This window comes from Thyridium curvatum, assembly GCF_004353045.1.
Source record: "Thyridium curvatum strain D216 chromosome Unknown NODE_13_length_580902_cov_83.771903, whole genome shotgun sequence".
In the NCBI taxonomy this organism is placed as follows: domain Eukaryota; kingdom Fungi; phylum Ascomycota; class Sordariomycetes; order Thyridiales; family Thyridiaceae; genus Thyridium; species Thyridium curvatum.
The window spans coordinates 210,286-236,514 of record NW_022156768.1 but is presented as its reverse complement, the minus strand read 5'-3'; the positions used below and the strand labels follow the sequence as shown (position 1 = coordinate 236,514).

At 55.4% G+C, this 26,229-nt stretch overlaps 4 protein-coding genes across 4 annotated transcripts; 2 read left to right on the top strand and 2 right to left on the bottom strand.

The window, feature by feature from the left end:
* Positions 1-2,322: 2,322 nt before the first annotated feature.
* On the bottom strand, positions 2,323-3,687 carry E0L32_003088 (uncharacterized protein; the record flags this gene model as incomplete). The annotated part of the gene is made up of 6 exons (XM_031137349.1): positions 2,323-2,486; positions 2,551-2,595; positions 2,662-3,037; positions 3,093-3,331; positions 3,402-3,475; positions 3,554-3,687. 6 exons carry the CDS (start codon positions 3,685-3,687, stop codon positions 2,323-2,325), a joined length of 1,032 nt encoding a protein of 343 aa, XP_030999156.1.
* Positions 3,688-4,398: 711 nt separating this feature from the next.
* E0L32_003087 (uncharacterized protein) lies at positions 4,399-10,452 on the top strand (the record flags this gene model as incomplete). The annotated part of the gene is made up of 6 exons (XM_031137348.1): positions 4,399-4,824; positions 4,892-7,054; positions 7,121-7,870; positions 8,881-9,833; positions 9,886-9,906; positions 9,957-10,452. 6 exons carry the CDS (start codon positions 4,399-4,401, stop codon positions 10,450-10,452), a joined length of 4,809 nt encoding a protein of 1,602 aa, XP_030999155.1.
* Positions 10,453-12,211: 1,759 nt separating this feature from the next.
* Positions 12,212-13,084, bottom strand: E0L32_003086 (uncharacterized protein; the record flags this gene model as incomplete). The annotated part of the gene is made up of 1 exon (XM_031137347.1): positions 12,212-13,084. The coding sequence occupies one exon, from the start codon at positions 13,082-13,084 to the stop codon at positions 12,212-12,214; it is 873 nt and encodes a 290-aa protein (XP_030999154.1).
* Positions 13,085-22,832: 9,748 nt separating this feature from the next.
* On the top strand, positions 22,833-25,307 carry E0L32_003085 (uncharacterized protein; the record flags this gene model as incomplete). Its single annotated transcript, XM_031137346.1, has 1 exon — positions 22,833-25,307. The coding sequence occupies one exon, from the start codon at positions 22,833-22,835 to the stop codon at positions 25,305-25,307; it is 2,475 nt and encodes an 824-aa protein (XP_030999153.1).
* Positions 25,308-26,229: the final 922 nt, after the last annotated feature.

Sequence of the window (26,229 nt, the reverse complement as noted above, 5' to 3'; positions counted from 1 at the left end):
CGAAGCGCAAATGGAGGGAGGGTGGTGCACTGGTGTGTGAGTGGGTGGAGGAGAGGGTGTCGAGTACGTACTATCTGCTCCCCGCCAATCCGTAGTGCTTTGCGAGATACGATATGACGGCCCTTTGAGACAATCTGAGGGCTAGCCATGTAAGCACTGCCTTTTGGTTGACAGGAGCGTGAAGGCTGCGGGTGCCTGAGAAGGCTCACTCAAGACGTGGGTGGCGACCAAGGACGGATTGGGAGATGGGATGAAAGAGACAAGAGACGGACGCGCACACTCGAACACACGGACTCTGCAAACAAACACTGGGAAATACAAAATGGGGGAGACTGGAGCCCTCGACAGCAACGGTGCGGTGTCCCGGGACCGAGTGAGATCTGGTGGTGGCCGGGGAAGAGGTGAAAGCGGAGAGTCATGTAACTTTTTCTTGCTTCCTTGCGACTGGGCCAGGCAGCAAAGGCCAAAACGTATTGTACGCGCAAAAACGGGTGAGAGGGAGAGAGACAATTGCAGTTTAGCTCCCTCTCGCATGACCCTCGCATCGTCCGCGATGGCAAGCTAGTTCCCAGTAGTTCAACCTTTTTTATCAAGTCTTGGATGCTTGATCCGCTCCCCTCATTGGGAACCCCGACACTGTTTTCCCCTCTCGTGCCTCGAACAAGGCGGTGCAGGTGGAGATACTGCAAGTCCACAGGGTCTAGCACCTCCTCTAGTGGGTGTTTAGGTATAGTTTAGTGGATGGCATCGGCCAATTCACAGAACCACCCGCGCTGTTGTGACTGGCCATCTTGGCCTTCCAAGACCCAGTGTGCAGCCGGCAATGCCACCTTTTCTCCAAGCGCAAACTCGCTGATCCCTGCGGAACACACTGTTCTAAGCCCTATCGTTCATCCCCCTCGCTCGGGATTCTTGAATACTCCGTACTTGAAGTCCGACATTGATAGCTGTTATCGTTATGGCTATCAAACATCCCCTTTGTGCATCAATGATCGCCATGCAAGTTAGGTAGCTCCCGGCGCCCAGCTCCTGGGGAGGCATGCTGTCCAACAGCCGATCTTAAGACACCATGCACGCCATGCATCTGATAATATGGATGCGGGCTCTGTGCTGCCGCCATGGCGATTAATAATAGCACTGGTGGCTACACGCAGATACTGCGACAACCGGTTTCCCGGCTCCCTGGGCGGGCTGTAGTCGAATTCCTCCCCCCTTTCTGCAGATGTGCAGCATGTTCTAAATCTGACGGACCGCCATGTGTCCAACTGTCGGTCGGCCCAACATTTCCAAAACGTGTCCTGAGATGTGATGTGGACAGATTCTGGGTCACAGATGTCAGCCCTCGCCGCCTGCCACACATGCATTCGACATAATCGACAAAGTATGTCGTCGTGGACGCGCAGCCCTCCCCCATTCATTGCCCTGGGACCCTTGACCACGACCGTGCTCCCCCACTCAATTAAACGGCGTGGCTTGCAGGAGCTTGACTAAATTCCAGCTGCTTCGTCGAGCATCGAAGCAGCCAATCAACCCACCTTAGTAGATCTAGCACGTCTGTACATCTCTATGCTGATAAATCAACTCTGAAGCCATGATGGATGATGTGCTGAACGTAGGTCCTACACAATGAAGTTGGTGCTAGTCAATCGCTTGCGCCTTGGCTAATCTCATACCCTCCAATAGGCAGGGGATTCCTGTGCGGAGGGGTGATCGGGCATACACACCTTTCCCCCCCTCTCTCTCTCTGCTCTCCAGGTTAGGTAATGTACTAGGTAGCTTGTGCTGCTCTTGCACAGCCTCATTCATGAAGCATTTCCTGGGACGACGGCTTGCAACGGAAAGCTTCCAATAAGGAAACGGTACACCTGAGCTCGGTTGAGCATTGACCCGTGCTGACTTCCGGACTCACTCGTTCCTGGACCGGGGGAGCGGTACACACTCTGATCGTTATTCTCTTAGCATCTTGTACAGTTGATTTTAGCAGCAGCTTGTAAGAAAGCATGGGCGGTTAGCGATAGTCCGCAAAGTCACCACTGCTGCCGTCTTCTTGCGGGCTTGGTATAATTAGTTCAACCCTTCCCCAGAGACATAATCCTGCATCACCACCAATGACTCCTCGCCGATACTTCAAGAAGTTGACCCTCAAACCTGCAATACTCGTCAAGAGAACCGATACTATTCCCCAATTAGAACAACAAGCTGACACTACGGTCATACGTTGCCCACAGCCCTATGCAGGCTCCATGCAGATACAACTATCCTTCCCGCCCCTTATACCCCTGAATTCCAAGCCAAGAACACCATGAACTCCTGGAGATGGTATCATTTCCTATCCGTATCAACGCCAATAATGCGCAATGAGCCCGCATCGCTGTACGCCAAGCAATATCTGGTCGGCGCCCAGGCAACGACCGGACAAACCCCGGCCGTCTTAAGGCTGTGAACATGCTCGCCGCTCTCCGTATGGCTGATCTCCAACCCCGATTCTGGAGATCTTGGTTAGCCTTCCATGTACAAGCTTCTCCACCTGGGGGTTGGCAAAATACTTACCCTCAGCAATACCACCAACGACATAACTGCCGTCGAAAGTGAAGCCTGCAAGAGGACGGTCAGCTGAAATGCAATGACACTCTGGACTAGAGCAAGTGGACCATGACTTACTGATGCTCTTGACTGGTCCAACCAGGCTGGTAATGGTTCGCTGGCAGATCCAATCCGTTGTGTCCCACAAGGCAATGACTGAATCGGCGCCTCCGGACGCGACGTACCGGCCCGTCGGGTTCACCGCCACAGAATGACATGTTGACGTGTGCCCGTTGAGCGTGAACTCTTCTGACTCTCCTTCCTCAGTGGTGTAGGGAACTCGAAGGACAGGCTCAAAGTCAGGGTACGAGAGGACCCGAACCTTGCCATCGCCCGTCGCGACGAAAACCTTTTCACCGCTCCAGCAGAAAGCGATCTGATTTGTCTCTACCGACTGCTGGTGGGAGGAGAGAGGCGTGGACTGAGTGGGCGAAAGCACAAACACGTTGTTATTCTGCGGACTTTTGTCAGTCTCGAAGTGAAAGCCATGGGAAAAGAGCCATGCCGACCTTATTGCCAACGACAAGACTTTGCCCATCAGGCGCCCAGGCGAGGGTGAAAGCCTCGCCAAGACCCTTGACCTCGTTGATGCAGGCTTTGGTGCGGACATCCCAGAACTTGACCACCCCATCGTTGCTGACGCTGCATAGCTCGGCATCCTTGACGGGGTTGAATGCAACCTGCTCAATGGGCGCCTGGTGTCCCTTGAGTTCTGTTGAGAAACGCACATTCGGCTTCTCTGGGTTCCCTACGCAGCTAGGCATCAGATTTGTCTGACCAGACTGGTACATTGCGACTCTACAGAAGTGACAACTCACAGACTCGAAGAATCCTGTCGGCGGAGCCAGTTGCGACAAGGCTGCCTAGAGGGTTCCATGCAATAGACCTGATACTGTCATGAGGTGTCAGCAATTAGCAAAGACAAAATCCATGGAGAAAGATGAGAGGGAATGAAACCAGCAGAACTCACCCGGTAACAGACCCAGACGCGCTAGGTCTCGTAGATAGATTTGGGTCATGATACGGCTGGCTCTTCAGAGAGGCAAAATAGCTAGGAAGCCTCTCCTTAGAGAGGCTCTGCCGAGCTCTGAGGAGAGGTGCCATTTGGTGAGAACAAGGTTGCTCGTAGCTATATTGTTAGCATTAGTGAGAACAAGTTGAAGTTGCTCAGTCTTTCAACTCGTCGCGTGAAGGTGAACAGAAGCAAAGAGCATCAGAAGGGCGAGTGAGCACAGAGAGTGTTTGGATGACTTTGCACCCCAATGACGATGAATCTTCCAAATTTGCAGGATGCGCCTAGGCAGTATTGATAATATCGAATGCTGCGAGTGCTCGGGATGGCAAAAGAAGTGTGAGGCTTTGAAAGGACGGAGGTGCACTCAGAGTGAGCTCAAAGGATGCTATCAAAGGTGCGATTTCGAGGACCGCCCCACTATTTCCTTCCCTCCCTCGAGCCTCCCCACTGTACGGAGTAGTGGCGCTGGGTCCAGCTCCCTGAAGCTTGGGGTCTCGGGTGCTCCACGACACCCATCATAGGCTGCTTTTAGTGGCTATTGCGGCTGAATTACCGTCTTTGACCAGCTCCAATTGCTGGCATTGAGGCTCCAGCTCGCGCCTCAAGCACGGCCAACACTGACGACAACTTCAAAGCAACCCCCCCTCCACGCGACAAGTAAGGGGACCTTGGGGCCTCATACCGAATACCGCACTTGCGTAGACCATAGGCGCTGCCCATGAAATCCATCTGAGCGCCACGCTGCAGCCCACCGTCACGAATGAAGCTGCCGCCGCACGCTCGGCTCCGAACAGCCAGCCATGTACTGGCCGGTCGGCACTCCTCGAGTCTACGCCACCAGCAGCAGTAGCCAGTCGCCCTCTTTCAGCCTCGTTGTCTCGTCGGATGGCTTGCCGCCGCCGCAGCCCTCGCCGCCACCTGTGTCGTCGTCGAACGGAATTGGCCACGAGAGACGGCCGTCGTTGCTAGCTGCTGACTCGGCGTCGAGCTTGGGTCCTCCGAGCTCAACCTCTCCCGCCACGCCCCTGACCCCGACCACACCTCTGACGCCGGGCATAAAACCCGTGGAAGATGACTACACGGAAGCTCAGGGCCACGAGCGGCCCTCCGGCCCGCGAACGGCCACGATACCCCTGAAGGAGCCGGTGCTGGCGCTCAAGGTAGCCAGGGCCGGTCAGCTCTTCGCCACGATCACCTCGACCTCTATGACGATATGGCAAGTCAAGGTAAGCACCGCGCCTTGTTACTGAGCAAAAAAAAAAAGTGGTCTTGTCGATCTGACGAAACGTGTAGCCCACGGTGATCCTCGCGGTTGTGGTCCGCTCCGAGGCTTCTCTCCGATCTTATGGTGCCAACGTCGACCTCCTCCTTCGCCCCGACTCGGCCATCCTGGTCGTACATACGAGCTCGGGCTTCCTCATCACGTACACACTAGCGACCGACGCAGAGTCGCGGGTCTACAAGCCGCATTTCAGCAGCCACACAAACGTCCAGCGGCGAAGACAGAACCACTGGGGCGACCCTGGACATGCGGCGCCAGACCAGATCATGTGGGGACCTGGAGAGGGCGCTGGCGTGCGCGACGTGAGCGTGCGCTTCAGGATGGTGATCAAGGTTGACGCAGGGATCGAGAGCGCGTTGGCATTGGACGATGAGCTGGTCGTCGCTACCCACAAGCCTGCCGCCGTCCAGTGTATCAGGTGGACACCCGACAGCTCGGGCAGCCAGACCAGCACCGAGCTTCTGAGCCGAATGAGCTGGCTGGACAAGAAGGTAGTGATCACATCCATGACGCACGATAGGCCAATGAACCTATCGGCATGGATTACCAACGATGGAAGGGCATACGCCGTCCAGCGGACTCCCAAGGGCCAGCCTACGGGCGAGAATGGGGAGACTGACCCCAAGAAGCTCTTCAAGGGTTACTGCTTCCACACGCCTGAAGGCGAAAATGACCGCGCCGAGCGGGCAGTAATCAATGCCCGGTTCTCGCTCATTGCCGTCAGCCTCGCCGACGGAAGCATACAGGTATATTCAGCAAGAGACTACGTGGGCAACATCCCGGCGTCGCATGTTCATAAACTGCCAGTCTCGCAGAGCAAATCGGGCCGGTTGACCACAATGAGCTACTCTCCGGACGGCTATTGCCTCTTTGCTGGGTTCGAGAACGGCTGGGCGACGTGGAGTGTGTATGGCAAACCGCTCAGCCATAGCTTCAATGCGGACCAAGCCATCTCGGGCAGCAACCAAGAAGAGTGGATCAAGGGCATCAAAGAAGCTGCTTGGATAGGCGGCGCCTGCGAGATGCTGCTGGTAGCGAAACAGCACGAGGCTATATGGCTGCTGGAGATGGCACGCAGTGCAGTGACTGGATGCTACAGCTCGGCCAACCTGTTCCGGACGGTGTTGCAGACAGAATCGAGCGTTATGATATACCGGGGCTACGACTTGCCGGATCTCACATCTATCTCGGCTGAGCCTTTCCTATGGCACACAACCAGGATGCCTTCCACCTACCTCATGAACCAATGGCCCATTCGCTGTGCCGTTATCTCCCCCGATGGCCGATATGTAGCCATCGCCGGCAGGAGAGGCCTCGCGCATTACAGCGTCAACAGCGGGCGCTGGAAGACTTTTGGTAATGAAATCCAGGAGAACGAGTTCCAGGTGCGAGGCGGCATGTGCTGGTACCAGAATATCCTGGTCGCAGCCGTCGAGGCCAACAGAACCTTTGAGCTGCGTTTGTTCTCTAGAGAAGCGGCCCTGGACACCTCAAACATAGCATATACCCACCAGATGCCCGCGCCGGTGGTCATGATCACACCGTCGGGCGAGGACTCTCTACTCGTCTACACATACGACAATCTCCTCTACCACTTCATCTTCGCTCCCGTCGCGGGAGCCATCCGGTTGATCCAGGTGGGCCACATCGCTTTCCACGGCATAGTCCGCTCGCCTGCAAGGGTGCGAGGTCTGAGCTGGATCCTGCCCGAGAGCCAGCTGGCCGACGGCGACCCATCACAGGACGTGGCTGTAGCGTCCGTGTTGTTCCTGGTCGATGGCAAGTTAGTCCTGCTGCGGCCTTCGGTCAACGAAGAGGGACAGCTCAAATACGACATGCGCGTCATTGCCCAGAGCGTCGAGTATTACGCTTGCATGAGGGATCAGCCTTTCTTGAGCGGCCCTCTACAGCTGGAAAGCGCTTCCCCGGGAGGCCAAGACAAAGGCCTTCAGAACTCGCTCTGGATGCTCGACGGCGGCGAACTCAAAGCCTGGACGGACGTGTCTGATGTCCTGCAGACAGTCTCGGGCGGTGAGCTACCACCAACCGTGTCCATCCCTATAGATTACTACCCACTCTCCTTTTTACTAGGCAAGGGGATTGTCCTGGGCGTGGAGCCTGATCTAGTGCAGAGGCGCGACATCAGCTTCTCCTTCTTCCGCTTTGCTATCAGGGTAAGCAAACATCTGGGATACATGTAGTCACGGTAGTCAGACTGACTTAACAAACTCTATGTACAGACACACCTCTTCCTACCCGAGGTCCTACGCTTCTACCTCACGCGCAACCGCGCGCTGGACGCGCTGAACCTGGCCCAGCAGTACCAGGGTCTCGCCTACTTTGCGCACGCCCTCGAGATCCTCCTCCACCAGGTCCTGGACGAGGAGGTCGACTCGGCGCCGGCGCCGGAGGACGCCATCCTGCCCCGCGTGCTGTCGCTGCTCTCCTCCTTCAAGAGCTACCTCGACATCGTGGTGCAGTGCACGCGCAAGACCGAGGTGCGCTCCTGGCGCACGCTCTTCGCCTACCTGCCGCCCGCGCAGGAGCTCTTCGAGGAGTCGCTGCTCAAGGGCCACCTCAAGACGGCGGGCGGCTACCTGCTCATCCTGCACACGTTTGACGACGAGCTGGCGACGACGACGGCGACGACGACGAGCTCGGCGGCGAGCGAGCAGAGCGTCCGCTTGCTGAGCCGGGCCATGCGCGAGGGGGACTGGGAGCTGTGCCGCGAGCTGGCGCGGTTCCTGGCGGCGCTGGACGACAGCGGGGATACGCTCCGGGAGGCGCTGGAGATGGCGCGGGAGAGGGCGGCGGAGGGGAGCGGCGGCGGCGGCGAGGCTGGGGCTACGGGGTTGGGGCTGGGGCTCGGGCTGGCGGCGGCGAGGCTGGAGGTGCCGATGCACGGCGGGGGCCGGCGGAGCGGCAGCGGGAGTAGTGGGGGTACGACGGAGGAGTCTGGGAGCGAGGCGGGGAGTTTTGACTCTGGGACTGTGAGTCCTGGATGAGGCTTGAGTTGGGTGAGGATGTAAGTGGGAGATCTCGAGAGGGGATGGTTGTGGTTTGTTGTGCTGTGTGTATATGATATTGACTTGGGGGGTGAGGAGGAGAAGCCTTTTGATATATTGGATACTGATGATGATAGATAGACTTTTTGAGAGGGCGGTCGAGGTACAAGATCAGGGGGTTGAAATAGTACGGGAGTGCAGATTTTCAATATGCCAGATGGAGTTTATGTCCTTCAGCTACATCTCCAACCAAGTCGGGAGGGACCCTGTTGACCTTGTATTTTCAGCAAGACCGGACCGACCAACCCACCATGGATCTTGCTTCTCACCATGGGCCACTACCTGGTGACGAGAGATGGAAGACATCATCAAGCTAAAAAGCACGGCGCAACATCGGACGGCCAATCGTGCTGCCACGGGGTTCTGGCGCCGAAATCCGAACGGGAGGCGGGCCGCGGGTTTGGTGAGAGTGGGGCCAAATGTTCCAAACTCTTGAAGAGAGACTGTGTTGAAATGAATAGCTCAACCGAAACTTGGCTATCAGGATCTCATAACATGTTCTCCCAAGCCGATCTTGCATTACGCAGGAAACTAAACTTCAGAGCTGAAGGCATCACTCGTGGGCCAATATTTGGTCTGGAGCTGAGACGGCTTATCTTATCGCAGAGGGGGGGTGTGAGAAAACGGCGGGAGGGGGCGACGTCATGGAGGGGAGCTCTACGAAGCTACTACACTACTGTACGAGCTCATATCAGACCACCAAAACGCCTCGAGCATCTGATCCAGAGAGCGGCGTTCCAGAACGCCCAGAAACGGACCGAAACCTTGTACCTTGAAAAGAGGGCCGCAGAGTATTTCGAGAAAAGAAAAAAGAAAAAAAGCCTCATAAATCAGTATAAAAGCTCAGTTTCGTGCGAATTGGGGCAATTCAATAGACTTTGGAGAGTGAGACACCAACAAGAAAAGGAGGGGGCCACTTACATCGAAAGCTACAGCCGCCAAAACCCCACGATCATATCATCATCATCACCACCCGTACTCCATACAGTGCACACACAGCCCTCGAGAGGACTGGCTCAGAGACACTCCGGGCAACAGAGGCTTACTCATCACCCAACCCCCGTACACACCCGCAAGACCCCCCCAGCTGTAACAACAGTCCGCGTAGACCGCAAGCAGGCATGAAGGTCATCCTCTCCGTCAACGCCGGGTCCTCCTCCGTCAAGATCTCGGTCTACACGGCCGACAGGGCCGGCGCGGCGCCCGAGAAGCTCGCCGAGGCCCAGGTCAGCGGCCTCACGGCGCCGCCGCCCACCCTCGACTACACGCGCGGCGGCCGGCGCGTCTACAGGGACCACCGGGTCGAGGCGGCGATCGGGTCGCAGCAGGACGCCTTCTCGGTGCTGCTCGACACGCTGGTCGGCGACCCGGAGCTCGCGCAGCTGTCGTCGCGCGCCGACGTCGCCATCGTCGCGCACCGCATCGTCCACGGCGGCGACTACACCGAGCACAAGGTCATCGGCGACGAGACGTACCACCACCTCGAGGTGCTCAACGACCTCGCGCCGCTGCACAACACCAAGTCGCTCGAGATCGTCCGGGGCTGCGTCGAGGCGCTCCCCTCCGCCGTCAACGTCGCCTACTTCGACTCGCAGTTCCACGCCACCATCCCGCGCCACATCAGCACGTACCCGATCGACCCGGCCGTCGCCGAGAAGAACATGCTGCGCAAGTACGGCTTCCACGGCATCAGCTACGCCTTCATCGCGCGCAGCGTCGCGGCGCACCTCGGCCAGAGCCCGGCCGAGACCAACATCATCGCGCTGCACCTCGGCAGCGGGGCGAGCGCCTGCGCCATCAAGGCCGGCAAGAGCTGGGACACGAGCATGGGGCTGACGCCGCTGGCCGGCCTGCCGGGCGCCACGCGCAGCGGGAGCGTGGACCCGAGGTGAGTTTTTCTCTTTTTTGACTTCTGATATTATCCTTTTCATTGTACCCAGGCGCAGACCGGGCGATGAACAGTCAGTCAGTCAGTCACTAACAAACGCTTCTTTCTTTCTTCGCCACCAAGTCTCGTCTTCCACTACGCCTCGGACGTGGGCAAGCTCTCCCCGGAGTCGACGAGGGACCTGCACATCTCGCGCGCCGAGGAGATCCTCAACAAGGAGGCCGGCTGGAAGGCCCTGACGGGCACCACCAACTTCGGCGAGATCGCGGCGCCCGGCGCGCCCGCCACGCACCGCCTCGCCTTCGACCTCTTCGTCGACCGCGTCTGCGCCTTCGTCGGCTCCTACTACGTCAGCCTCGCGGGCCGGTGCGACGCGCTCGTCTTCGCCGGCGGCATCGGCGAGCGGAGCGACCGGCTGCGGGCCGCCGTCGCGGAGCAGTGCGCGTGCCTCGGCTTCGGGGTCGACGGCGCGGCCAACGCTGGCCTCAGGTTCGAGGCGGGCGAGGTGGTCAAGGACATCACGGCGCCCGGCGCCCGGCACAGGGTGCTCGTGTGCGCTACGGACGAGCAGTTTGAGATGGCGAGGGGATGTGCCGAGGACGAGCAGCTGTGGAAGTGAGAGAGGAGAGGAAAGGGGGGGTTAAACAGGATTGCGGGAAGTTTGGAACCACTAGACGAGAGGAAGAGACGGGAAAGAGGGTTTGGTTCACGAGTTCTGAAATTCCGTGATACGCGAGATCTCAAGAAATCTGGTGATAGAATGGGAGAAAGGGGGGTTTTGCTTGCTGGTAGCATATTTTCAAAGAGGGGGGTTTGGGATCACATAATGACCGGCATGACAACTTTGCTTAAGGTCTCTAAGAGAGAGGCGTTGCTTTCGAATATTAGACTTATCATTGATACGAGAGTACTTTGCTGCGATCAAGCCGTTTCCAGACTGATAGGGTCGAAGAGAGTGTGTGTACACTCAGGTGACGCCTGGATAGCAGATATGGTATATGCCCAAGATCAAGTGGTCTCGACAGGCGATTCCCCATACAGTCAAGCAGTCACAAGGCCGAAGAAGTAATTGCACAGTCGATGAAGTTATCTTTGTTTTATTCGCTCGTGGCTCAGTCCGTCCTGTCCGCAATCATGTATGGGACACAGGAGGCTCCTATCTTTGGTATCAAAAAAAAAACAATCCTCGCTCTGACACAACAGAGCACAGGCAGCAAGACCAGAATTGTCGCCCCCAAAAGGAGACGGGGCGGCGGAATGGAGCAGAAAGGAAAATCTGTCTCCCTCTCCCTTCCAAACAAGACCTGAAAAGGTCGGCCTGTTGCTGCGTTGCGACGCTGGGCTGCTCGGCCCCGACACGGGTGCGAGCCAGCCTGTCTCCGTTCTTTCCAAGGAGCTCGAACTCCTTTCCGTATTCTCAATTCCCACATGCCTGTCTCGCAGGCACTGTCCCGGCGCATCCGTTGCGCTCCCACACCAGCCCGACATTCCAATTCGTCGCAGTCATCGCCAGCTGTCCGTATATAGAGAAGCTGGTCTCTGAGGGGGTACTCGAAGCGAAGAGAGAAATAAAAGCAAAATGGCGAGACTGTGAAATAGCCTCGCGCATCAAATAAGAAACGCCACTGAACGCCGATATCCTGAGATGTATGCTCTTTCTCTTGTTGCCTGGTGTCGTCGATGGAATCGTTTGTGTTCCAATCGTGTGTATCAAAATGCTCCCCTGGTTACTATGCGTGTACTTGTAACCTTTTATAAACCGAACCCATAGATAAAAATGAAATGCGATGAGATGAATAAGACGCTGCCGAACGAAACTCCGGTTTCCGACTTGGTGAGAAGTAAAGACGTGTATGTATGTGTGCCACGGAAAAAAGTCCGGATCACGATTCGTGGTGATTTTGTCGCTAGCCGGCTCGCAAGAAAATAACAAAAGCCCAGATTGCTCCGCCCGTGGATATTATCGTATTGTGGCGAATCGGTGATGTGTCAGAAACATGGAGATTGTGAGAGATTAGCATTGTACGGCGGGAATAGCCGGCGATGATTAGGAGGAGCGGGGAATGGAATTGGCGATGGGCTTCGAGATTTCGCGAGGTTTGGGCGACTGGACTGGCGGCAAAGGCTGGGAAAATCGCATCGTCGATCCTTTGGATCAGGTGGAGCCGTCCGGACAAGCCATGGGGCCACCACGGACTGGGCAGCTCACCTGATCGAAAGATCTCGAGATGCGCCTGTTCCTGATCGAAAAAAGGGCCCCAAAACAACCCGAATGGGTAATTATGGAGCTGCGAAGGTGTGTGCGCGGCTGCGAAAATGTTTCAGGCTCTCCTGAGCGCACCACGAGATTGTGGATCTCGCCTTTCTCGGGGTGTCCCCTACGCGCTCCCACCCTCTTGGCAGGCGACCGCCATGGCGAGCGCATCCAGGCCACTGCTGGGCGTGCGCGCTGCGCTGGGCCTGTTCAGCAGGGGCAGGTTCAGAGCGCGCATGTCCCAGGCACCGCCGGCGACCCCGGGGGAGGGCAGAGGAGTGCTGTCGACTCGCTTGGAGGAGCTGACCTTGCCCGAGGAGCTTGACCTGCGGCCGGTGATGCTGGGACGGGCGGTCGAGTGGCGGCTCTTGTCCTTGTAGTGCGTCTCGAGGTGCTGCTTCATGTTGTCGGCGCGGGTGAACTTCTTGGAGCACCCGTGGAATGTGCACTGCACTGCCTTCTCGGCAGTGTGAATCTTGGAGTGCCGCGACGCATGGCCGGAGGTGGTGAAGGTCTTGTCGCAGCCGTGGCTGTCGCGATAGCGGCACGGGTACCGCTTTCCAGTGCGTTCTGTGGGCTGGGCTGCGGGGCTGGTCGCGCTGTCATCCAGGTCGTATGATGAGGTTCTGCTGTCAGCGAAGGACGCAGGGCGCTTCGCACCAGCATAGACAGTCCCATCGGCCATGTACTCCTCATATGGCGAGCGGCCATCAGCGTAGACAACAGTCCGTCCATAGTCTGCATAGGCGACGTTCGGGGTCATTGGAGACAGCGGCTCGTTGCTGATCTGGGAGTCGTAGGAGGCAGAGCGGAGCAGCTCCGGCGTGTTAGGTGAGGACGACGCACTACGGGTCAGACCAGGATGATACGGCTGCGAGACGACATGGCTGGCCGCGCTGTAGGAGAGCCGATGGGTTGCAGCAGAGTACTGGCTCTCGTAAGTGGGCTCGTCGTTCAGAAGCGAGACTTTACGTCCCGTGGCGTCGCGGGTATGCATGGCGAATGTGGTGCTGCGTTGCTGTGCTCACAGAGCAAGTGATCAGAGGAGAGAGGTGAAAGTCGGCAGCTTGTCAGGTGCAAGCTCGTAGAAAGATACCGTCGTCCAGCTTGAATAGCAGCAACGAATCCCGAATCAGGCTCGATTCTGTGCTGTGCAGAGTCCGGAGCTCTGGGACCGCGAAAGGATGGGAATTGCCTGATGGCGCAAGTCGGATCCTTGGTGACCCGAACGAGGGGATGGCAACAGATCTCGTCCTTTAAGGCACAAAGACAGTCTTGTCTCTGGGGCAGAATTGCTCGAACTTGCTCGTCGGGCTGCAGATATACGAGAAGGTATGCGTTAGTTTAGCCACAGGTTGATTGTGCACAGCGAGGTTGAGACAGGCTTGTGTGATCGTCGGGGTTGCACTTACAGGAGAGAGTGAGAGCGAGAGTGGTGGGCGTAAGAGAGAACAGAGGTGTGATGAGCCACGAGCGTCAAGATAGTAGATGATTAGATCAACCAGGAGAAAGAAAAGAAGTCGTTCAACAAGAGAGACCCTTCAGACGTCAGAGGGATTCGAGAAGGAAGAAGGGGGGAGGCAGTAGGGCTTTGTAGATAAAAAGGAAATCGGATCGAGAGCTGTCCCAGAGTGTCGCTGTTAGCGGTACCTAGCAGCAGCAGCAGCGCAATGCAGATGGATGGCGCCGATGGGAGAGCAAAAAAGACCATGCAACTCGTCTGTGGTGTGTGGGTATTGTATGGGCCCGCTGGGCTTGTACCGGGGCCCCATCGACGATGGGAAAGTGACGGGGCCTGCATGAAACCCCATTTTCAGGTGCTTGCTTGGCCTGTGCCGCTCCTCACTTGATGCAGCCACACCCTCCTGACAAGCCTGGCAAGCCTGGCCAGAAAAAGTATGAATTTGCGGGCACCCAGCAGTGGCCAGCACCCAGAAGCCACCACACTGGCGGCGCCCAGCGGACAGGGATGGATGCGCGGCAGGGATTAGCGCCCTCGACTGCTTCTGTGTCTTATCCACTAGCCACATCCACCCTCCTCAGGGACCCTGGCCAGGTCTCGCCAAACGGTACCGGTACATGGCAGGGTTCTGGCGCAAGTATCTGCCTGCGATCTCGATCCGGTGGCCATGCTGCCCAGCTTTCAGCCTTCTTCTCCCTTTGTTCCTCGACAATCTCTTGGCCACTAGACGGCGAGTTGCGAGTCTTCAAACAACACCTCATCTCCCGCAAGCATGGTTTGACATGTCTGGCCTGCTGTTAGGCAGGAATGGGCGGGCAAGTTACCTAGTCACCTCCTTGAATGGATGTCAGTTTCCATTGACGGTGCATGTGTCTCGAACTCCGGACGAGTGACTCTCAGTTCGAGGTGTAGAGTGCAATGCCGGCGGCGGTGGTGGCATTCAAACCCCTGCCTCCAGCGTGACTTGTACTTGTAAAATCACACGGCTCAATGCTCCCTCTGTGGCTGTCCGTTCCCTTCCCAAGAATTAATTCCGGTGGGACCTGCCAGGGTTGCCGAAATGCCTCTATTCACAGCTCGCCAGCACCAGCCGGAGACAACACCTTCACATCCCATCCCCTGCTGGCACGCACAGAGTCCCATTATTTGCCCGTTTTGTCCCCGGCCAGGAACACCCCCTTCCCCATCCTACCTTACTCGGTAGGGTACAGCAACCCCATCTGGATACCTGTCCAGGATAGGTCGAGTGGGACATCGTGCAGACGGTCAAGAGCAATGATGTCACTGAGCCTGCCCCGGTCTCACTTGATGCATCTGCAGCGGGTGCAGAGCCCAGGGCTAGAATAGAGAGACAGAGGATTCGGTGGAGGAGAGCACTGGTCAAAAGTGTGCCGGCACTCCGGCGCCGTGACAAGTGGCAGTCGGCATCTCGCGCCGAGTCTTCAAAAGGACGGAGAGTGTGTGGAGAGCGCTGATCAGATATCCGACAGACAGGTTTTCGTTGCATTCACCGGTTGTCTTGGGTCTTGGGTCTTGGGTCTTGGGAGGAGCAAGAGATCAACAGGGACGACGTTGCTCGTTCCGCGCATGCTTGACGATGATCGCTCTATCAGAGTGATCAGCTCTGTTCGGGGTGTTTGATCGGAACCCTCGAGTGGCGTAAAACTGCCAGCCCAGTGTGGTCCATCGCGGTGGGAGTGGCTGGTTGCGTGGGACGTGCGGTTGTATGCTGCCTGTCAAAGCATACCTAGCATAACAAAGCGACGCTATCCTGGAAGCTTACCAGCTGCTGGCCAACCACATCTCTCCGGCCCGCCTACCAAGAGCTTTGACAGATGAATAGCGACTCGGCGAAACACCCTCGGATACTTGGTAGAGCCACTTAAGGGAGGTCTGCGGCATCAACTCTGGCACGAAACAAGTTTTTCTTTTATTTTTTTCACTTCGTGGTGCAAGGGCTCGGCCGATCCCAGCGCTTTCGAGGAAGGGCATGCATCCCAAATTGCTCCTTTCGTCGTGGATTCGATCACCTTCAATAATCTCGATCGATCGCAAAGTGGATCCCAGCCATACGTCCCCACAAAATACTCCAAACGGAAGCGATTCTCCTCCTCTTCTCTGCCGCTTGGCATGTGTTCCCTTTTTCTCAGCCACTCCGTTTCCAAGGGGGGAAGGCGGAGGAGAGGCGGAGACGGGCGTGTCTTTAACCCTAGACCCTCCGTATGCATGTCAGAGAGGAACCCTTTCAAGACCAATCCCCAATCCTTCTCCTGCAATACCCTCCTCTCTGGAGGGCGATGCCATTGTGACGTCAGCGGCTGCCAGGGTCCTAACGCGCAAAGACCCTACCGTCAGCAGGGGGAATCCTGTTACGTACGATCATTTCAGGCTCCGTTTTGACAGGCTTCTAACTGCAAGAAGCCGCGAATGGAAGCCAACGGCTTCTTCCAGGGTCTGAAGGGTTCAGGAACGCCCGCAGAAAAACCTCCAGGTTGCTTTAACATTAGAGCTTGTCGTCCGGCAGATGATAGTGTGGCCTTTACTGCCGGAGGGCAGCACGCAAGCGGCAATGCTATCTTGACTTGTTCCCTTGTGACCGGTACTCTGGGGAACATTGCATAGAGGCTTGCTCTCACGGTCTCAAGACATATCTCCAATCCCTAGGTAGGACTGTGCTTTGCGATTCGCCATTGCTAAGACATGATGTCTGAGAGCCTCATGGAGGGTGCTTTACTTGACCTGATCACAGGTCGCATCGCTCGCTTGTTGGCTCTGGAACGGACTACCGGGCTTCGCAGGCACCCCCTGATTGCTTTACCACGGTTTGGTAACCTCTGGCAGCCGCATCTTGCTGCTCGCTGGGTCATTAGCGCAGAGTTTGTCGACACTATCTTCCCATAACTTCTCCGACGGCAGATGCCATAGCGACGGAGACAACTCTTGTGCCTGTCGCGATTGGCTGTCACGGTCCCATAATTTACGGGTTTTTGATAACTAATCACTCTCTGCCGGACCATTCTTTTATGAGATCAACTAGCAACTAGCACGACAACTCTTGTTCCTGAGCAGACGTGCCGGTGGTAGCGAGACAAAAGGACGGCAAGACGTGACGGATCATGATGGCCTTCGTGGCCTGGCCAGCCTGTCGAGATTGCAGGGCTTCGTTGAGGGCAAGGGAGACATAGCTGTCATGGTCCAGATGCACCAATTGGCGACGAGATGGTATCTCAGCTCGGTTGCACCAGAGATTGGGCCCTGCAATCGTCAATCATCAGGCCTTCCCACAAGCAGAGGCTTAATTTGCCGACCCTGGACACAACAGAAATAGCTCCTCTACTCTAATGATTTTGGCTGGGGCACTCATTAACATCCATGGCTGAAGCCCTGACCGACGACGACCCCTTCTCACTTCGACCTTACCTTGTCGGGCAAGTATGTCGTGGAGCCCCAAGCCTTCACCTCGGTCACTTCACCACACCTGGAGACCGACGAGATAGCAGCAAGTCAATTCAATAACATGGAGGACATGTATCGACAGCAAGTCTCGCGCATCTACTAATCAACTATATCTCTATTGAATACTAAGGTGTTTTAGAACCCGTCCAAAGAGGGATAGACGCTCATAGTGCTGCCACTATTGCGCATTCTCGTCTTAAAGCCGAGTACGATGTTCTGGTTGACGGGTATCCTTCCCGACTAAGGTTGCCAAGAAGAACCCTGGAAACAGAAGGCAGGAGCCGTGTCAGCCTATCGGCGTTTCCCTCCGTGAGATTCTGACCAATGATCGTGAAGATTGAACTCTGTCGAAGCTAAGACCTGGGCAACAAGTTTAGAGTTTCCATGGCCTTCTTTACTTGTACTTTGAAAGCGGAGCAACCCAAAGAGCCCCCACACCTGAACACTATCCCCGCAATAGGCCGCTACGAAGTACAAGTCGCTGTATCTGCTGTGTACTTGTATTGTTGTTTGTTATTCAGCGGCCTGGGAAGACTTAGACAGGCCTATTCTGTCGTTGAGCGGTCTGCTCAGTACCTGGGGCCAGCTGCTCAGTTTCTTCTTTACCGCACTGACCGGGACACAACCTATTTCTGGCCTTGACCGCCCAGGAAGGATTGCGGGATGCAAGATCGACATCTGAACTTCCCGTTCCTGGGTCCCGAGGCACCCGACTGGTATTGCCAGTCCCCCAGACCCAGCGCTGTGGCTTTGACGTTTGCTCCGTAGGAGCTATCATACCCTGGATCTTCAGAAACTCGAGCGAATTCGCTCTTATCTGTCGAGTTGCCGATATGTTGCCTGGTCTCCCCCAGCCGTACGTACGCGAGAAATCTCTCAGGCCGACAGCTCGGTGCAACAGCCTGCCGAGCAACTCATCACGTAGAGTACTTGGAGAAGGGGTCCTCCAACTGCGTCATCGCCCTAAAACAGAGGAAAGGGTCCAAAGGGCCTCACTGGCGAAAGGCAGGCAAAAAACTACAAGTAGGTACTCCGTACGTACTGGCGGTGACGGATCCACCACCCTCCCACCTTACCCCAGTCGATGGCTCGTTCGCTGCACTACGTACTGAATACCTATGCAAGGTCGTGGGCCGTGGTGTGTAAATGCAGGGAGTGCCTACAGCTCTGCCACTTGGGGCTTGGTGGTCCGCCCTGTGAGCGAGTTGAGGTCTGCGCTGCAAGTCTGCCTCTCCTCCCTGATGAGCCTTGATGAGAGACACTGCGGGTGAGGATGCACAAACATGGTGATCGGCCCACTCCCAGCGCGTGTCGTGACCGGGACCTTTTTTGCGGCTCCTCGTGTCGAAAGATGGGAAATATCCTTAATAGCATGGCAAATGGCGGCGCACTAATGCGAAAGGACTTTTTTTTTCTCGTTCCTTGGAAATTTCGGCGCGAAGAGCATGAGCCGGCTGGTTAAGGGGTCTTTGGTGCCCTATGACGAAGTCTCTGCGGCATCGAGCATCAGGGCCCTGGATCGTTGGGGTGACAGTCAAAGGCAAAGGGGACTCCTGCACCAGATCGAGCTTTTTGGTCATGATCGAAGAAAAAGTCGCGCCAGGCCCCGGAACGCTTAGTTACTTGCGGGACGGACTCTGGCCGGCGCCCACGCAGAACCCACTTCTCTGGGAAGGACGCACACCCCCCCGTGGCCCACACTCCCATCCATTTCCCCTCTCTCTTGTCCTTTGACTCTGCGGACCCTGAGCCGGCGGCCAGGGCCCTGACCAGACAAACTCCACTTGCCTGAACGCCCCGGCCCCAGTGTCATCCTCTAGGGCGTCCCGTGCCCCTGTCAATCCGAGGTACTCTGACCGTTTCGCTACTTTTCAGAAGTACCGCCACGTCTAGCCTGTCAGAACTCTTCCAGGGCTGGTCTTGAGACCCTTTTTTTCCCCCTTCAGCGTGCGTGCGCAACGCACGACACACACGCACACACACGCACACACACTACCTAACGTACGGAGTAAAGAGGCGCAGGAGCAGAAGGCACTGAGGGGAGACCCTCGTTGGATAACGATGTCGCATTGCAATTAACTCGTCGCAGCCTATCTCACACCGGCTGGGTCCCGATCTCTGCTTAGCATGTTCCCGCAAACCTGTTTTCCCTGCAGAACACCCTCTCGACGCAGCCTATCGGCTCGCGCTGGTCCTTTGCTCTCTTATGCTCCATTTTTTCGTCCGACTTCCACATGGCTGTGTGCGGTTGTTTCATAGCGCTCTGGCATGGCCATCCGCACTGAGCAGCCTTATTCGCTTCAAGGTTGCCTTTCAGGAGGCTGGCCTGCTAAATACCATAGCTGTGTCGAACCACTCCAGCTTGGTAACATGAGGCATTCAATCTTTCCGTGTCCCGCAATAAGGCTAGCCTCGTCCTCGCCAATCTGGCAACTAGGCTTTCGCCTACTTAGTAGGTACATACATGATGTGCCAGGACCCTGAAAGGGTTCTCTGCGTTACTTCAGTTCTCACATGGGCGGACGATCTCTCGATTTCCGGTAGGATATCTAAATGATACAGTGTCCCAAAGACTTTTTCGTTTTAATTGTTCCCGCCGCGTGACAGGACGATCGAGCACCAGGTCGGCCCCCTACGATCCCGCAAGAGAAGTCTTTACTGCTCATCTCATCCACCCTGTTAGATACCCTGCCCTCTGCTCGATTCGCAGGACCCTTGCCCAGCCACTGACGAGTTGCGACTGCAAGGGGTGTGAATTGTTGGCGTGCCATGTTTTGGGGGAAACCTTATGTCATAGGGGTCTCGCTACGGAGAATCTGCTCCGGAAGGGTGTGCACACACACCAGATCACTTGCAAGAAACCTGCTGTCAACCCACCCCGGAAGACAAGTCCACAGCGGTCGACTGGGCCCCCAAGTCGCATTGATGGATCGGCTGATGGGGGGTGGCACTTGCAGTTACAGCGCTGGAGGCTCCAGGGCTGGAAATAACAGCCTTGAGCGGTAATAGCGCCGCGCTCTCTAATGCCGGCTGTATTACAGCGACCGAAAAGCGAAACTCAAGTCAGGTCTCCTTACCTACCTACTCGTGAGACCAGTCCCTGAAGCTTTCGACCGTCCGTGCTGGTCGACTGCTCGGTTTTCTCTCCGTAAGGGGCCTAATCGCTCATGCCAGGGACTTGCAAATGACCATCGGATGATGTTATTCTCTGCGGGCGGGAGTGGCCGACGAGGAGGCGACTTACGATTCGACTACTATACGACTTCGATACGACTAAGGCCTTGGCGTTTTGCGGCTTTATCATTTTTTTAAGTTTTCCACCCAAGCCACCGCTCGTCTTCTCGGCTCCGAATTCGTGCTGTTCTGGTAAGTGCTGAGATGCAGGTCTGAGGAGCTGATCAAAGCAAGTTCTGTCCTAAAGTCGGCGGACAGAATCTCTCAGTATGTATAGGTAATTCACTAAGGCTGAGAGTTCGAGATGGAAGCCGTAACATGCATCGCCATGTCCGAGCGGGACACCGTTACGGACCGGAACGGTTTGCGACGGAAACGGACGGCTAAGATATTGACTGGCTGAAGCACAGTACTGTACACGACATGGGATGAACTGGGGGACTTTTGAAGGGTCGGCCTCGGCCTTGCCTCTCAGCTCTGGGGCGGTTTTGGAAACCTTTTACCCACAGTGCTCCAACGCTGGACCCATTGATGATTCACAACTTCAAAACTGTCACTGTCATGTCCTGAATGATCTGACATTGCCGTTTTGCAATTTTCTTTGGGCGGTACATGCAGCCAAGGGTCTCCATCCACTTGTACCTATGGGCTTGGCCGTGTCTGTATTAATAGGTCGTTCTCTATTCCTTCTCGTGCATTACCCCTCAATGCAGAATGCCCTACGAAGTAATGACCTATGCGTGCGCCAATGCAAGTGTCCAATGGGTGCCGCGAGACGCAGCAGCGACATGCAGATTGGTGTTAGACTTGGCCACCCCCGGCCCCGGATTTTCATGAAGTTTTGCGGAGAACAGAAGGGACAAGGTTTGTTTTGAAAACCGACCAGTACTTGTACATAGAGGTAATTAGGTAAATTGTACGTATGTTGTTGTCCAAGTGCCGAGAATAGTCGCTACTGATGAAGTACTCTCATCTGTCTGTTCCCTTTTTTACGTCGTCTTTCCGTCATAAACGAAAATAATCGTAGTTCATTCGCTGTTCCGCAAAGTGTTGACTCCTTATCGCCAAGATGAGGTGCCGAGCATGAGTCTTGGACGGAGTCGAGGCGGACTTTTTCTCTCAAGAACAAGAACCATTTCTCGCCCCCTCGAGTTCGCGAAGAGGGACCGCGCGTCGTCCACATTTGACGCCCGTAATGACACGACGAGGGGAAGAAAAACGTGTCGCGGCAGTACTTGGCAAGTTAAAGCCAAGCAGTATGTACATGCACGTCCCGAAATCCTCCTCTCTGGGGTTGGCTAGGTCATCTGCACCCGTGCAGAGCGATACTTTGTATGAGAGTGTTTGCCGGATATAAAACACCAAGAGGACAAAGAAGGAGGAAAGAGGGGTATCCGTCTAGGCAACCCGCTGACCTGCATGTAGGTACGCACTCCCCGTATACGTGACCATGCAGGTTGAGAGTCCGGTGATAGGTACCCTGCTCGCGAGGGGTGTGCAGCAATCGAGCTTGACCGGTCAGTCGGGAGTCTGTTTTGAGGGGAAGGGGTCGGCGTCTCGGGGCAGATGGCATTTCTGGAACTGGGGAAACGACTTTGGCCTTTGGGGTCCTACTACGTTTCACGATGCTAACAATCCCATGATATTTTCCCTGTTTTTCTGTTCTGCTTCTGTACACAACCTTGCCGCTTTACCGTTGGTCGCCTGGCTTGCTCTGTCCCTCTTCAGACCTCGTAGTCGACGCTACACTGGCACGACGTAATACCTCGCCTCTTGATGGTGCGAGAACAGGATCCGGAGAGCATTTCCTGGGAGCATCCCTGCAGCTTTCTTACTCATCGTGAATCCAGACGAGAGTGCCAATCTATCTCTTTGGGGCATCCCTATCCGACGGAAGTGCGTCCAGTGCCGCCACCCGCCGCGCGTAATGGATACCCTCCCGGAGGTTTGGCCGGTAGGGGTCGTGTGGCTTGCGCAGGTTGAACTCTAAAACCATGTTCCGGATGCATCAGGTACCGAGACCAGCCACAATGCTAGGCCGAGGTAGATATTGTCCAGATGGCAACTTGGGATGTCCTGGTGTGTTCTGGCACCATGTTCGTGGCCGGGAGCCCGATATTGGTCGTGAGAGGACGTGTAAGTGCAACCAGCGTTGGGAAGTTGGAGCATCAGCATCGATATCTCGTCTCCAGAGGTTGACTGTGGAATGCTGAGTGACCCTCAAAGCTTTGTGATGAAGTCCGCATTGATTACCGTCCGTGATGTCAAAAGACATTTCGCTAGACTTTGGTACGTGGAAAGCCAGTTGCAGACGCAGAAAGCGCATCAGATTGGACCATATACACACCTGGATGCGAATTCTAGAAAATGATAGAAAATGAAGTTGAAACACAGAGATACAGTTATTGATTCTTGAGGAAAGTACGGGATGCTCTTGCCTCAAGTTGTGCGTTCCTTCCAATATCCGTTGCAAGTTCACACACGATGCTCCTTCTTCATGCGATAATTTACGCTGGTGCCTGTCCAGAGGCCATGGCTCCTTTCAATCCTTCTCGGAGCATCCTTTGGCAGCTCGCATGTATGACATTCACCATTGTTTTATATCTGAATGGAGAACAACCAATGTTGCATGCATTGATATGCTCCATGCGTCATGGCCATTACAGCTCTGTCAGACACGACGATACGCTCACTCGGCTCAGGGACTGTCATAAGCACGCCAATAAGTCTCGTCAAGGAGCTGCTCGAGAATGCAATCGATGCCAAGGCGACCTTTATCGAGGTCCTCGTATCTGCCAACACTGTCGACAAGGTTGAGGTCAGGGACAATGGCACCGGCATCCATCCAGGCGACTTTGACCTTCTCGGCCGCCACGGCTGCACGAGCAAGCTCAAGTCATTTGACGACCTGGTTCAAGTGGGAGGAACATCGTTGGGCTTTCGCGGCGAAGCGCTCGCCAGTGCTGCCACCTTCGGGGCCGTTTCCGTCACCACAAGGAGTGTCGAATTGCCAGTGGCAACGATGATTCGGTTGAAGGGCCAAGGCCAAGGGGTCAAAGAAATGCGACAGGTGTGCGCTCCTGTTGGCACAACTGTCGAAGTTACCAACATCTTCTCGAACTTACCTGTCAGGAAAAGAATCGCCATCAGGGATTGTTCAAAAACGATAACAAAGATTAAAGAACTTCTCTACTCGTACACACTGGCCAATCCAGCCGTCAAGCTATCCTTCAAGGTGCTGGGAAACAACAAGATCTCTTGGTCATATGCTCCTGGCCGCGATGCTGGTCTTCAAGACGCAGAAGCTCAGATTCTCGGTGTCGTGACGAAGAATCAGCTTCAGTTGACAACTTCATCTGTCAGAGAGCGCGTACCCGAGTCTCATCGAATGAAATCAAGTAAGGATGCGTCAGGATCTGTTGCCTTCCAAGCCTTGATGCCGAAAGTGAGCGCAGATGTGCTCACCCTTGGGAAAGGGGCGTTCGTGTCGGTCGATACGAGACCGATCTCGCCAGCAACAGGAACGGCGAAGAAGCTTTATCAAATATTCAAGAAGAAGATTAGATGTGTATCCACTCATCCTGGAGTCGAAACTTGCAGAGAGCCCCTGTTGATCCTCAACATCCAGTGCTCGCCTGGTACTTACGATGTGAACATCGACCCTGCGAAATCGGATGTCCTGTTCGCAGACGAGGATGCTCTCCTCGGTCCATTCCAGGATCTGTGTGATGAAGTATATGGGAAGATTCGTCCTGTTGAATCAGTCGCCGTTGCTGAGGCGCTGGACAGATTTCCAAATGAAATTGATAGTACTGATGCTGGAGGCGGGATAGCCTCCGGGGATCCAGACGATGCAGCGCAGATGGCACTTGGCTCATTGCCTGACGATCTCCCGGCTGGGGGCAGGGAGCTGGGAAGAGAAATGTCCTCTGAGGCGAGCGGTGATTATGATCATTGCAAAACGCGCTTCGAAGTTGTTTCTGAGAAGCAAAACGAACAACTTCTAGCCTCAGTGCCAGCACCGCAAGTGACTACCGAGCACCCTCAAACTAAACTTGTTATTGACATTTTCTCGTCTAGCAAGGGAAAAGACATCCATGTCTCGTCAAGGGAGGCGCCTGGTCAGCAGCTGCATGCAGCGGCTTCACAGCACGACATTGAAGGGAGCGAGCATCAGCCTACCACGTTTCAAAGGCCCCCCGAACGCGAGAGTTGTTCCGAACTAGTGAAGACTTGGATTAACAGTAACGGAGACGACTATTTTGATGCTGCAGAATCCACTGGTAGTCTGAATCCGTGGACGATCGCCAAGATGAAAGCACCACAGACCGGAGAATTCCGAGAGTGTGACCTCGTATTCACTCCGCCCGAACCAAACCCTCGCAGCTCAGTGGATGCCTCGACTGAAGGATCTGATACGCTATCGGGCTTACTTCGACGTGTGCCTAACCCTAGTGATGGGTTGACATCGAGCCATCAAGGTACGGGAGCTGAAGACGCTGGGAACGGACGATATCAGACCTTCGACAATCCTGGACCACAGCGGCGAGGGAACAGACGCAGTGGATTTGACCGATCAGCACACAACAATCATATGCCTTCAGCGGGAAGGGGGAGTCGGACAAGACCTGCTTTCAACGGATTACAGTCACCGCCACCCTCGTCCCCGATAAGAAGTGAAGCTCGGGGATCGATGAGCTGGAAGCTGCGTCCGGCCGCTGATTCTCATAAATTCCGGCAAGCGACGCTGTTCTGTGGCGCTGGCCAAGCTTCTGTTCTTCCACCCTCGACGTCAGAAGAGACCGCTGTTCCCAGGACATCGGCAACAAAGGAGCTTTTGACTAGGCTACATGAAGATAGCAGATTCAGCCCTGACATAACTGGGACTGCACGGTCTACAAGCGGCGCAAGAAGCTTGAAGAGACTCAAGAGTGACCAGCTGCCGCTGGAGCGGACGCCTCCCGGCCAACACACACGTCATCTCTGTTGTAACGTCTTCCTCGACTTATCACAACTCAAACTGAGCACCACAGCGTTTGGAGCTTGTGACCAGTACATCCTGAAAGGCCACAATGGCTGGGGAATGGACACGTCGCTGCGAAAGGCCATTGCACAGCTGAAGGACTGAATTGAGGCATAGCAATAGCCCTCACCGACTCGCTGCTGCATGATATGGGGACAATATTGTGGAATCTCTGTTGCTATCCTGGACGAACCCCTGAGAAGATATGTGGCTCATACGAACGGATGGCTTGGTATTGACGATCGCCGGAAGATCGTGCTTTCATCTGGTCTCTTTTAGAAACGCATAAAGATGTGTAGATAAATGCCAGGTTGATTTGCTCCACGCGCAGGTCTTCAGTGAGGCTGTGATACTTGCAAGATAGTTCACCGAGCTCGCCCCTTTATTAAGCATCGGGCAACAGCCACATCTCCGGTAGGGTTCACAAGGGCCCGTCGTCCTGGTGCTGGCCCATCTGACTTCAGCTCCGTAAAGATATCGGTAGTTCAGCACACCCCTGACAGGACAAGCTGATAGGAGTGGTCGAGAAGGGTATGGTGTTCGTTTCGTGTTGCTGAAAATAGCCTCCACTGAGGAGGATGGCCCGACGGTATTGGTGCTTGGCTGACAACCCCCCACAGCGGGTACAGCTCGTATCGTCGATGGGCCAGTGCTTAGTCTGCAGGAAGCTTAACAGCAGGTAGTCTGATCCCTTTCACAAGACCACGCGTGCGTGGTCACTGTCCGTTGTTAACTAGAGCGGGTTCTAGCTGCTCCAGAGTTCAGCTTGTGTGTTTGATCCAGGCTCTCAAAACCATCTTGGCACACCTCTACGGAGCATATTCATGATTGTGATTAGCGGTTCCATGTGGCTTGCATTTGGACAGGCGAATTGCAAGGATTGACCTGCAGCTGTGCCGTTCGGAACGAACATGGCAGCATTTCTGAAGGGAGCAAACAAGTAAGCATACGAATGCTGTTCTATGATTATGGCTGTTGATGGGTGATTAGTCCAAGGTCGAGTGGAAGTCCGAGGCTCGAGATGTCA